This window comes from Amblyraja radiata, chromosome 10 (assembly GCF_010909765.2).
Source record: "Amblyraja radiata isolate CabotCenter1 chromosome 10, sAmbRad1.1.pri, whole genome shotgun sequence".
NCBI classification, from domain to species: domain Eukaryota; kingdom Metazoa; phylum Chordata; class Chondrichthyes; order Rajiformes; family Rajidae; genus Amblyraja; species Amblyraja radiata.
In genome coordinates, this window is record NC_045965.1 from 10,394,676 (window position 1) to 10,408,819 (window position 14,144).

General features: G+C 44.0%; 1 protein-coding gene across 1 annotated transcript in view; it reads right to left on the bottom strand.

The window, feature by feature from the left end:
* Positions 1-848: 848 nt before the first annotated feature.
* Positions 849-14,144, bottom strand: part of cdc73 (cell division cycle 73) — a 275,800-nt gene continuing 262,504 nt past the window's right edge. Inside the window, exons 16-17 of the mRNA XM_033027996.1 lie at positions 11,476-11,617; positions 849-1,795 (exon numbers count right to left, since the gene is read on the bottom strand). Of these exons, the coding sequence (XP_032883887.1) occupies positions 1,759-1,795; positions 11,476-11,617 (179 nt within the window). The 3' untranslated portion in view covers positions 849-1,758. The remainder of the gene's footprint in view (positions 1,796-11,475; positions 11,618-14,144) is intronic.

Here is a 14,144-nt window from a genome sequence, read left to right on the forward strand (position 1 = left end):
AGATGCTGCCTCACCTGCTGAGTTACTCCAGCATTTTGTGTCTAACTATGTACCATTCTATATTTCCTTGATCATCGTCTGCTTTGATCTGCCGTTTTCACACCTTACCGTACGATATCTCAAGTCTCCGTCTTCCCTGACTCAGTCTGAAGAAGTGTCTCGACCCGAAATGTCACCCATTCCTTCTCTCCAGAGATGCTGCCTGTCCCGCTGAATTACTCCAGCATTTTGTGTCTATCTTCGGAGTAAACCAGCACCTGCAGTTCATTCCTCCACACCCGAGTTACTCTAGCTCTTTGTTTTACTCAAGATTGCAGCATTTGCAGATCCATGTGTCTTCCGTAAATGATAATGTTAGGGTCTTCCACCACTGACTTCACAATTCACATCTCTTTTCTCTCCCTATCCCACACTTTTGTCTTTTCAGCTCTGGCCTTTGACTGACCATCTGCCAAATCAACTGTCACCCTGCTCACCTATACCCGCCTATCACTTGCCCGGCTTTGCCCCCCCCCCACCCCCCCTTCTACAGTCCGAAGAATGGACCCAACCCAAAACCTCATCAATCCCTGCTCTGCAATTATGCTGCCTGACCCTTTGAGTTACTCCGGCGCCTTCTGTCTGCTCTTGCAATATCAAATCTTGAACGCACTATATTGACATGAATGTTAAAACAAAGCTCACTATCATCAGCTCTATACTTGCATTGTATTAGTTGCATTTCAGAAGTTGAATGAATGATGGTTCTGGTCAGACAAAGAATCCCTTGCCTTTTCCTAAAGAGTGAAACACAAAAGTGAACCCTGTAAATACATTGATGGAAGTGCAATGAAAACAGCAACAAGATGGCACTTTATGTCATATATTTATCTCGCATCAACAAGCAGCACAACTGAATTTTTAATCATTTCTACCTTGGCACTGGGTGGACGAGGAATTTGTGGTACAGAACTCAAAATACACTATTGGGGTTTCATATTTGTGCTTAGAAAGCCAAGTACGGGTTCAAAGACAAAGACCCTTTTAAACCTGTCCTTTTAGGCAACGCTTTAAAACAGGGCTTCCAATTCATCTCTTCATAATAGCAATAATGGACCTCTTTGAGTCTTTATTCTTCGGCCCCAATTCTTGACAAATAACCAAAATGATTGTTCAACATCCTTTACAGCTGCTCGTACATGTATAATTTTGTAGTAGTATTTTTTTACACAAACAGAAAAAAAATAAGTCAACCTGTCATCTATGGCTGTCTTACCTCTTATTCTACCTGAGAAGAATTGTTTGAACGAAATCCTCCCCCCCCCCCCCCCGCACCCACATAACAGTGATGATATACAATCTGCAGTTTTGTACTGAACAAATGTCTTTATAAGATTGGGGGGAGGTGTGGGGGTGGGAAAAGGAGGATTGGATAATATCTTTTTTTTAAAAAGTGCGTCTGAAAAAGAACCACTATAGAATAAAATACAAATTTGATTTTTCAGACTAGAAGACAATCTACCATTGGAAAACTGGTAGTGTAAGCACAATTGTTTTTGCTTAATTGTTGCAGACATCAACTCTCCAATGCAATAAAAAAATATCCAGCAAGTATTGTATATGAGACAATTCAGGCTGACCCACACTGTAATGCCACTGGTCTTGAGAAGGGCAGACAAGCCGATGAAATATTTTAGTCCCAAGATATTTGCGTCTTTTGCAGAACTCTTCCGCAACCTCTGGGAAATGAATGGCAGCGAATCCACAGCTTCCCGCAGCTTAGAATCTCAGGTGCGATTTGTGCTTCACCAAGTACCTGCGGAGTTAATAACAAATATGCACATTGTCACACAGCATTGTCAAAACCACAAGAGATTGCAGAGACTTGCGGGTGTAGCCCAAGTCATCGCACAAACTAGCCTCCACTTCCCCACTGACACCATCTACACTTCACGTTGCTTCAGGAAGTCAGCCAAATCTTTCATACTTTAGAGATGCAGCGCAGAAACAGGCCATTTGACCCACGGAGTCACCAGCGATCACCCCGTACATTAGCACTATCCTACACACTAGGGACAATTTACAGTTTTACCGCGGTCAAATTAACTCACAAATCGGTACATCTTTGGAGTGTGGGAGGAAACCGGGGTACCCGGAGAAAACCCACATGGTCACAGGGAGAACGTACGAACTGCATAAAGATAGCACCTGTCGTCAGGATCGAACTTTAGTGCTGAAAAGCAGCAACTGTACCGTTGCGCCTCAGTGCCGCTGTCATCAGACCGGCGAATGGCCCTCCCATATGCTAAGTGGTAGTCCCGAGCTTCCAACCTACCTCATTGTGGAAATTGCACTTTTTAAAATCTGCACTTTCTCTGTAACTATAACACTATATTGTGAATTGTCCTGTATGCTGGCATTGTTCTCTTTGCACTACCTGTTGTACTTGTGCATGGCTTAATTCTACTTGTCTACACCACAATTTGACTGGATTGCACGCAAACAAGGTTTTTTTACTGTTATCTCGGCACACGTGATAGTAATAAACCAATATAAAAAGTATTATTAAAGTTACAATACCATGCTGCTTGATATTAGCACCGACTCAGAGATCAAGCAAGTAATGCAATTCATTCACAGGACCAAGGGTTGAATTTGGACAATGTCTTGCATGTAAATTATGCTGGACAGTTGCTGTGTAGCTCAGTGAATTCTAGCTCCAGAAATGAGCTGAGATAAACACACTGGCAGGAAGGCATTTGCTGCAAATGCATCAACTCGTATCGCAAAAAGCCTCACCTCATGACTTTTAATTATAGCCGGTACACAAATGGTAGCCATAACAACATCCAGTATTGAATCTCGCGTCATGATTGAGGGGGAAAGTGAATAAAAACAGAACAACATACAAGAGTACAGCACAGGAACATGCCACAATGTCCCTGCCGAACATGATGCCAAGTTAAACTGATCTCCTCTGCGTGCACGTACGTCCATTCCCTGCATAACCGCGTGCTTATCTAAATGCCACTATCGTATCTGCTTCCACCACCACCCCTGGCAGCGCATTCCCGGCACCTGCCATTATGTAGAAGAAAAAAATTTGCCACGCACGTCGACTTAAAATGTTGCCCCTCTCACCTTGAAGCCATGCCCTCCAGCCTTTGACATCTGCAGAACTCTTAAATCTCAGCATTGTAGCGCAGCAGTTCCAGAGACAAAGTCTAATGTCTTCAATGGGGTGGAGGCATCTACTAACGTATAGCTACTGTGTGGGAAGGAACTACAGACGCTGGTTTACACTGAAGATAGACATAAAATGCTGGAGTAACTCAGCAGGTCAGGTAGCATCTCTGGAAAAAACCAATAGGTGATGTTTCGGGTCAAGACTCTTCTTCGGACTGAGAGGGAAACTAGAGGCATGAAAAGGTTCAGAACTAATCAAAGCCAAATGACCAAGGAAAGGTGGAGCCCACAATGGTCCATTGGAAGACGTGATAACAAGGAATATATGGATGCAAACAGTAGAACTAGCAGGACAACTAGGGTGGAGGAGGGGCAGAGAGAGAGGGAAAGCAAGGGTTACTTGTCTATGTCTTCTAGGTTTTTGTTTACCTCTGCCTTCAAGTTGATCTCCAGACATCACCCTCAATGGGTGAATCCCTGGACGTTGGATTCCTGGCTGTGGGAGAGCTGGAGAACCCACGCATGTCAAACCAGTCATGTTTCTTTCCCCCAGGGGAATGCTGCAGCATTCATTCCGGGAATCCCGTTTGCCTGCAGTAAGCTAGCTCTTCGAGTTAGTGGCCATTGCTTTTAGTTTTAGTTTTAGAGATACAACGCCGAAACAGGCCCTTCAGCCGAGCGAGTGCGTGCCAACCAGCGATCATCCCGTATACTAATACTAGACACAATTTACAATTTTTACCTAAGGCAATTAACCTACAAATAATCATCAAACCAGTCCCGGTTCTTCTGGGTGAACTGACCAGTTTACTAGTGATAGACACAAACTGATTCCAGAGACGTTCGTTGCCGATCCTGCTGAGTTACTCCAGCATTTTGTGTTTTATCTTCAGTGCAAACCAGCATCTGCAGTTCCTCCCTATACATCACTTTACTAGTGCTACACTTCCCCATGTGATTAATGGACACTCTATAGCTTCTGCTAACTGGTAGCTGGCACATTGTGTCTGAGGCACTGTTGTGGAATTTGGCTTGGTTTCAAATGCTGTCATTTTCCTTCTTAAAATATATATCAGAATTGCTATCTGTTACTCTGAAATTTATTTCTTAAAACAAAGGAAAATAACCCAATGCACTTTTGAATAGTCTTGCTAGAAATGTGCACCACATATACACATTTTCTATTTCTTGAGAGCCATTTTAATTTCCTGTGAATAACAATCGTAATGCCGATCAAGATTTATGTATAGAATGAACCTGTCACTTTTGCTCCAAACTAGAAATATTGCATTTAAAAACCAGAACATCAGAAAAAAAAAAAAATCACAGCATAAGACTATTCATCAATAAACTTTAAAAATCTTTTACACATTAAGCTTCAGAGCACAATTAAAAGGCTCTGGAGAAATGGAAGTGAATTTATTGTGTATATATATTGCAAAATGTCTCAAATATTCATTCTTACTAAAAATTGTAAATATGCATTTGTACATTGGGGCTAATATACCTTCATTTTGTGATGTGCATTCATTTCAATGGAACAGCTAACAATTTTAGTGTGACAGGAAGGTAAAGGGCAGGTTTTGAAGCAAAGAAAGGCAACTTCAAAGAATTACACACTCTACTTGGTCAATAACCAGGCCTTCCATCAGCATGCCTTGAATATTTTAACTGTGTGTGCACTCGTGGTGATATGTGGGTACAGATATTGCTGAAATACATAGAAGCAAGGAGCTACGTGGCATTTAGAAACAAGATGCTGGTTTACCAAAGAAAAATACAAAATGCTGGAGTAACTCAACGGACTGAAGAAGGGTCCTGACCCGAAACGTCACCTTTCCATGGGGCGGCACGGTGGCGCAGCGGTAGCATTGCTGCCTTACAGCGCCAAAGACCCGGGTTCTATCCTGACCATGGGTGCTGTCTGTGTGGAGTTTGCATGTTCTCCCCGTGACCACGTGGGTGTTCTCTGGGTGCTCCTGTTTCCTCCCACACTCCAAAGGCGTGCAAGTTTGTAGGTTAACTGGCTTTGGCAAACATTTGTAATTGTCCTTAGTGTGTAGGATAGTGCCACAGTGTATGGGGTGACCACTGGTTGGCTTCGACTCAGTGGGTCGAAGCGCCTATTTCCACGCTGTATCCCAAAAGACATGTTCTCCAGGGATGCTCCTGACCTAATGAGTTAGTTTAGTTTGGTTTATTACCACGTGTACCGTGGTACGGTGAAAATCTTTTTTGTTGCGTACCATCCAGTCTGCGGAAAACACCAGCATTTTGTGTCTTTCTCTGCTAAGAAACTTGATGCAACAAAATAAATGTGTAGTAACCTCCTTTCATCTCCGCAACATCGCCAAACTCAGACCCTCTCTCACACCTCTCGCTGCTGAAAGACTCATCCATGCCTTCATCTCCTCCCGACTGGACTATTGCAACTCACTTCTCCTTGGCATCAGCTCCACCTACATCAACCGACTCCAACTGGTCCAGAACGCAGCCGCCCGACTCATCACCCACACCAAATCCTGGCATCACATCACTCCAGTCCTCAAACAACTTCACTGGCTTCCCATCTCCCACCTGATCACCTACAAAATCCTGGTCCTCACCTACAAAGCCCTCCACCATCTGGCCCCCTCATATCTCACTGACCTCCTCTCCCCCTACCAACCCTCACGGTCCCTCAGATCCACATCAGCCGGTCTCCTCTCCATCCACAAGTCCAACCTCCGCAGTTTTGGGGACAGAGCCTTCTCCAGGGCAGCTCCCAGGCTCTGGAACTCCCTCCCCCAACTGATCCGCAATTCCGTGTCCCTCACCATCTTCCAGTCCCGCCTCAAGACCCATCTCTTCACCTCTGCCTATCCTTAGCCCCACGTCCCCCTCCCTTTTTCATCTGTGCATTAATTGCCTCATATTGTGTTTTGAATTGAATTCTGTCTTTACTTTGTGTACTAGTCATGTCTCTACTATTTATTTCATTCCCCTTACATGTTTTTCCTCTACCTGCTAAATTTTTGTACGGTGTCCTTGAGACTCTTGAAAGGCGCCCATAAATAAAATGTATTATTATTTATTATTAGTAAGGAACTGCAGATGCTGGTTTACACTGAAGATAGACACAAAATGCTGGAGTAACGCAGCATCTCTGGATAGAAGGAGTGGGTGACGTTTCGGGTCGAGACCCTTCTTCAGATGGAAATCCAGTTTCTACCTCAGCAATGTTGATCATGAACATCTGAATCAAGAAGTTTCAATTCTACCATGAACAGAGTGCAGCCCTAGGCATAATCATTGCTTTCCTCTTTGCATTCATTGCTAAGGTTTATTTACACTGATTTAGTGCAAGATTTGTGCACCACAATGTACCTGCCACCCAGGTTTCTCTCTCCAGCCTCAACACCCACACAAAGTCAATACGTTCTTTGAGAGCAAGAAGAAGAAAAAAACAGGGTCCATCCAAAAACCTTGAGTAAAGTGGATTTTCCATGGCTTTGGCTTTGCCTTTGCCATTTACAGTGGGCCTATAAATCATGTACCAAATGCTTCCACTCTTAGGAAATGAATTAACTTGATAGATTACAAAAAGGGTTCGACATAATTTTTTATCAAGTTTTCTTTGCAGAAGAAAACTAGGTCAATTAAGAATAAAAAGAGTAAAGGAGGTATTAGCATTTGGCAAAGTGTCTTGCTAGCTATCACCAGGGTTGTAGCACTATACAGTGATGGAGCTGATATCGGCATTAAACTGTTAATGTAGTACAGTGCTCGAGTATATGTAGCTACTGAGTCACGGGAGAACTGTCTAATCTTTTAACAGTTAGTTTGTCAGAGAGATAGGATCTCCAACTACTGAACTCTCACTGCTTACACTGTTTTAAATATTATATACAAGTTGGTTGCACTCAAAATCATTCTTACCATTGATTTTTTTCCCCATCAAGGCCCATTAACAGAACTAAAAATCATAAAACAATTCAAGTTTATTGCTGTCCACGGTTTGAATATTAGGCTGATGCACCAGCAGAAAGGACTTCAATGGTTACGTTAGATGGAGGGCACTAATCTGCTAAGCGGGGAGAGAGTGGGGGAAGGGGGGAGAGAGAGAGGGAAGGGGAGAGGGAGGGAAGGGGGAGACAGAGGAAGGGAAGGGGGGAAAGCGAGGGAAGTGGGGAGAGGGAGGGAAGTGGGGAGAGGGAGGGAGGGAAGGGAGCGAGATAAGGGGGCGAGAAGAAGGGAAGGGGAGAGAGGGAGGGGAGAGAGAGGGAAGATGAGGAGGAGGGAAGATGAAGGGATAGAGTGAGAGGGAGAAGGGGTAGAGAGAGGGGGAGAAGGGGTAGAGAGAGGTGGAGAAGGGGGAGAGAGAGGGGGAGAAGGGGTAGAGAGAGGGGGGAAATGGTAGAGAGAGAGAATGGGAATAGCGAGGCAGAGAGGTGTGACAGACGGGCAAGGCAGTAAGAGAAAAAATGAACACAGGGCCTGGATCTGGCAGCTGCAGAGAGTTGCAAACACCCAGCATCAATTGCGCTGCCTGAGGGCCCAAACCTTTCAGAAAAGATTGATCTGGTGGAGCAGATGCGGGGTGTGGAGTGGTAAGCAGGCACTTGGAAACAATGTCAGTGGACGGACCCACCACAGGCACACTGTTTTGGCAGTGTGCAAAATAACCAGGACATTGTGATAAGGAGAAAATACTGCAGTATCAAAACGCTCAGTGCTTCCAAGAATATTGCTGGTTTTTCAATGGTGTGCTTCAAAATGCTTGAAAAGATAGTTTAGTAGAATTGCAAGTCGTAGGAGCATTTGGCCACTGGTATCATTTAATCTGTCGCCCCTACAATGGTACAAAGGGTAGATGTAAATGTCATCATCTCCCGCTTTCAGAAAATCAATATCCTAAGGCCTTTTCCAATTGTTTGGTTTAGGTTTAGGTTTAGGTTCATTATTGTCATGCATCAAGTGTTTTGCATGCATGCTATCCAAACAGATCAGACAACACTATACATAAAGATAATTAGGTCAAACTCAAGTACAATAGGTTGAGCAAAGGGGAAGATAGTGTCAAATATACAGTGCATTCAGAAAGTATTCAGACCCCTTCACTTTTTCCACATTTTGTTACGTTACAGCCTTATTCTGAAATGGATTAAATTCTTCTTTTTTTAAATCAACAATCTACACACAATACCCCATAATAAAAAAGCTAAAACAGGTGTTTAGAAATGTTTGCAAAGTAATTAAAAAGAAATAACTGAAATATCACATTTACATAAGTATTCAGACCCTATACTCAGTTCATTGTTGAGGCAACATTGGCAGCGATTGCAGCCTCAAGTCTTCTTGGGTATGACGCTACAAGCTTGGCACACCTGTATTTGGGTAATTTCTCCCATTCTTCTCTGCAGATCCTCTCAAGCTCTGTCAGGTGGATGGGGAGCGTCGATGCGCAGCTATTTTCTGGTCCCTCCAGAGATGTTCGGTCGGATTCCCTGTCCGGTCCCTGGCTGGGCCACTCATGGCCATTCAGACTTGTCACAAAGCCACTCCTGCGTTGACTTGGCTGTGTGCTTAGGGTTGTTGTCCTGTTGAAAGGTGAACCTCTACCCCAGTCTAAGGTCCAGAATGCTCTGGAGCAGGTTTTCATCAAGGATCTCTCTGTACTTTGCTCCGTTCATCTTTCCCTCGATCCCGACTAGTCTCCCAGTTCCTGCCGCTGAAAAACATCCCCACAGCATGATGCTGCCACCACCATGCTTCACCGTAGGTATGGTATTGGCCAGGTGATGAGCGGTGCCTGGTGTCCAACAGACGTGACGCAGAGAATCTTGTTTCTCATGGTCTGAGAGTCCTTTAGGTGCCTTTTGGCAAACTCCAAGCGGGCTGTCATGTGTCTTTTACTGAGGAGTGGCTTGTGTCCGGCCACTCTCCCATAAAGGCCTGATTGGTGCAGTGCTGTAGATATAGTTGTCCTTCTGGAAGGTTCTCCCTTCTCCACAGAGGAACTCTGGAGCTCTGTCAGAGTGACCATCAGGTTCTTGGTCACCTCCCTGACCAAGGCCCTTCTCCTCCGATTGCTCAGCTTGGCCGGGCGGCCAACTCTATCAAGAGTCCTGGTGGTGCCAAATTTCTTCCATTTAAGAATGACGGAGGCCACTGTGCTATTCGGGATCTGCAATGCTGCAGAAATTGTTTTACACCCTCCCCCAGATCTGTGTCTTGACACAATCCTGTCTCGGAGGTCTACGGACAATTCCTTCGTCTTCATGGCTTGGTTTGTGCTCTGACATGCACTGTCAACTGTGGGACCTTATATAGACAGATGTGTGTCTTTCCATATCATGTCCAATCAATTTAGTTTACCACTGGTGGACTCCAATCAAGTTGTAGAAACATCTCAAGGATAATCAATGGAAACAGAATGAACCTAAGCTCAAATTTGAGTGTCATAGCAAAGGGTCTGAATACTTATGTAAATGTGATATTTCAGTTATTTATTTTTAATTTCTTTGCAAAAATTTCTAAGCATCTATTTTAGCTTCTTCATTCTGGGGGAATTGTGTTTAGATCGATGATTAACAAAAATAATTTAATCCATTTGAATTTGAAAAGAATTTAATCCGTCTGAAGAAGGGTTTCGACCCGAAACGTTGCCTATTTCCTTCGCTCCATAGATGCTGCCTCACCCGCTGGTTTTCTCCAGCATTTTTGTCTACCTTCTATAATCCATTTAAAAATAATGCTGTAACGTAACAAAATGTGGTAAAAGTGAAGGGGTCTGAATACTTTCTGAATGCACTGTAGTTCTCAGCATGTGGTGCAACAGATGAATTGGACAGTGCCCTAGCTTATGGAAGGTCTGAAGAAGGGTCTCGACCCAAAACGTCACCCATTCCTTCTCTCCAGAGATGCTGCCTGCTCCGCTGAGTTACTCCAGCATTTTGTGTCTATTTACGGTGTAAACCAGCATCTGCAGTTCCTTCCTGTATAGTAAAAACTGTTTTGTGTACTAACCAGCCAGATCATACTACATACTTGAGTGCAACAAGGTAGTGCAAAAGAGAAAAGAAACAGAGTGTGGAATGTAGTATTACAGTCAGTGACTCTCAATCCTGCCAGTCCTATATTCTGCTGAGAGCTGTCCCAGCTAACAAGACAAGAAGCGGCACAAAAGCACAGCTGGGAGAGCCGCTTCCACAATACCAGAGACATGGGTTCGATCCTGACCTCAGGTGCTGTCTGGGTGGAGTTTGCACCCTCTCCCTGTGACTGTGTGTGTTTCCTCCAAGTGCTTGGGTTTCCTCCCACATCCCAAAGGTGTCGGGGTTTGTAGGTTAATTGTTCCTCTGTAAACTGCCCTGAGTGTGCAGAGAGTGGATGAGAAAGTGGAACTAGTGTGAACGGGTGATGGTCAGCGTGCTCAGTGGGCCGAAGGGCCTGTTTCCGTGCTGTATCTGTCATTTCAATGCACTTGAAGAGGACAGAAATGACTCAGTGTTTGACGGTGCCAGTGAAGGAACATTGCAGCTCAAAGATGGTAAAAACATCCAGGAAACTGTGAAGGTGGTCCCCACCTGAAGGAGGATGTACACTTTGTTGTAACTTCCCAGTGGATGTAATTTTAACCTTCAGGTAGCAACTCTGCCCAAGAGGGCTAAACGTGGGCAGGTAGGACAAGTGTAGATGGGGCCTCGAAGGGAAGTAAGTGGGAGAGCATGAGCATGAGGATACCTGAACAGTGTATTAATGGGCTAAGTAAGAGGGTGAAAGCTGGGTGTGGTCATGTACTTGGGTATGAAGAATCAAAAGGCAACCTATTATCCCAGCGAGGAGAGAATACAAATAAATAACATCTATAACAGCATTTAAAAGACTTTTGGACAGAAATATGGAGAGGAAAGGTTTAGATTGATAAGGGCCAACCGCGGGCAGGTGAGACTAGTTAGTGTAGATGGGGCATCTTGGCCTGCAGGGGCAATTTGGGCCGAAGGGCCTGTTTCTGTGCTGTACGACTCTGTGGCATTCAGTACTTTGGGAGTGGATGCCGTGCTTGAAAAGAAACGACTGGGTTTTCAAGGGGCAATTTAAGATGCAGTTTATGGGACCCCGCACCATTGGAGTCATTCAGAGGAAGACTAGAGACCACTAGCTTACACAGCGCAACATCTGAAAGACAAGCCTGCCGCTCAAATTCAGTTGGAGAATTCTGAGTGGATTTGACCTGTGTGCAATGATGAGACTCAATTAGATTATGATGCACTTATTACCACAAGTGACCACTCCCAATGCAGCAGTTTGAATTTATCTGACATTTACCTGTCCAGAGTCTCCCAGAAACGAAGCAAAACAGCTCTGTCGAGATGGCGTTTGTGGTGGCTCAGTTCCAGAACGGTCACGTCCCACTTCTGAACGTTTGGATCCAGGCGCATTTCGTCATACTTGAGATGGAATGCCTTGACTGGGAAACAGTGGCCAATGTTGCCATTAGTAAACGTGGAACAGAACGGTAAAAGACTTAAAACAACACGTCTTGAATTTTCCTTAACACGGGGGCAGCTGGTTGAGCCGCTGCCTCACAGTGCCGGGGACCCGGGTTCGATCCTGACTACGGGTGCTGTCTGTGTGGAGTTTGCACGTTCTCCCTGTGACCATGTGGGTTTCCTATAGGTGCTCTGGTTGACTCCCACATCCCAAAGACGTGTGGGTTTGTCTGTAAATTGCCCCCAATGTGTGGGGTGTGGATGAGAAAGTGGGATAACATAGAACTAGTGAACGGGTGATCAATGGTCCATGTGGACTCGGCGGGCCCGTTTCCACACTGTATCCCTAAACCAAACTTACTGCAACCAAGGGGCAATAATGCAACCAATATGCTCTATGGATGTCACAGAAAGGGGATGTACACGACTTTTAAACGCCAGGAAGGTTAATAATAATCAAGTATATTTTGCAACATACGAGGAATTTGATTTGCCATACAGTCATACTAACAGGACAACATACAGTTGACGGGACGATCTTACTCCCGTAGCCGGCCGCGGGCCTTCCTCGTCGGGGTGATCAAGATCCTGCATTGGGGGGGGGAATCACAGCTCCCCCGTGCTGGGCGATCTGACCACGAGTCAGGGCTAGTCAAACGTCGTGCCGTTTTGGAGCTTCCCAACTTGGTCTCTCCCGAGACTGCAAGCTCCTTGATGTTAAAGTCCACTGGAGGTGGTTGGAGCGTCGATCCCAGGCATGGAATCAGCTCCACGATGTTAGGCCGCAGAGCGACCGGAGATCTCTCTGGCAAATCTGGCACAGAACCAAACTGCCTCAAGTCACCATGATTCCTGAAACTGGGATACTTGGAAAGCAACTTGCAACTTAAATCCCCACTTTAATCATGAGCATTAGATTAACTTGCAGATGTGGGCTGCAAATGAAAAATTTCCAAGTCAGGACAGATTATTGTTAGAAGGATATTAAAGGATTTTAAGAAAGAAATACGGCGGATGGGGCTGATATTTGGATTAACAATGATTTATTGAGTAAAGGAAGAGGCTTGAGGAGCAGAATGGTGCATTCATGTACCCATTAAATATGTAATACACCATATGGCCAGGGGGACACAGAGATCTCCTTCACATCAAAATTTGACTAAAATATATAATTTATAGCAGTGCATCAATCAATAAATAATGAACTGCAGTGATATGATAAATATCTCATCGTATGATGCAGACCATAACTCAATTAAGATTTTAGTAACTTCAGAATTATATGCACAACATTTCTCAGCTGGCTGCCAGACAATTCATGTCATTAAAAATGTCACCGAGACGTATTTGAGTTGGAGCTGTGAAATTACCTCGGTAGTGCAACAGAGTTGCATGCTGGCTCGGAAAGATAATTTTAAGATGAAAATTCAAGACAAAATAAGTTTCCAACCACTTCTTGATCTTTGTTCTCTTTACCCAGCAATCTTACACAATATCAAATTAAATAAAACAAATATACAGCAAATATTAATTTAAATAACCACTTGAGGATCCCCGCAATTAATTTGGAGTAGGTCAAAATATTTGGACTGAATGTTGCAAACTGCATATACAGTAGTGCCGCACATGATAATAGCATTCCCCTAATTATTAGATGTGCCATTTTGCACTGCACACTAAACAGATTAAAGTGCTTGGGGACATATTTCAATAAGATTGCATACCTGACCTTGAAAGCCTGTATTAACTATCATAATATGCACATTTACATATTTACAGGAAATAATCTATCCTTGCATACTAATGATGAGATCCAGCTTCAAACTTTTCGCAAGGCATGGGTATATGGGGACTGATTCACGCTTCGAGGAAAGAGTAATAAAATTGCATATTCCAAGGAAAAGGCACAAACACTTTATTACATTTCAGATAACTAATTTTGCACATTTCAAATATATTAAAACATTTGTCTCTTAATCTTTAAAGTAGATTTTAATAAATATAAACTTTCATTATCTTTCTCTGAATGAGTTTTTTCTTTGTGAGATAAATAGGTGTCGGGCTCACAGCGTATTACTTACTTTGATATTCCATATATTTTACATATTTTAAGTCAGAAGGCCAGAGGATCAGAATTAGGCCATTTGGCCCATCATGTCTACTCTGCCATTCAATCATGGCTGATCTATCTCTCCCTCCTAACCCCATTCTCCTGCCGTCTCCCCATAACCCCATATCCATTGACTTAGTTCTACAGCCTTCTGTGGCAAAGAATTCCAGTTTCAACAACCTCTGAGTAAACAAGTTCCTCATTTCTTTCCGAAAGGAACACCCTTTATTTCTGAGGCTATGACCTCTAGTCCTAGACTTTCCCAATAGTGGAAACATCCTCTCCACATCCACTCTACCAAAGCTTTTCACTATTCGGTACGTTTCACTGAGGTGCCCCCTCATCCTTCAAAACTCCAGTGAATACAGGCCCAGTGCGGTCAAACGCTCATCATA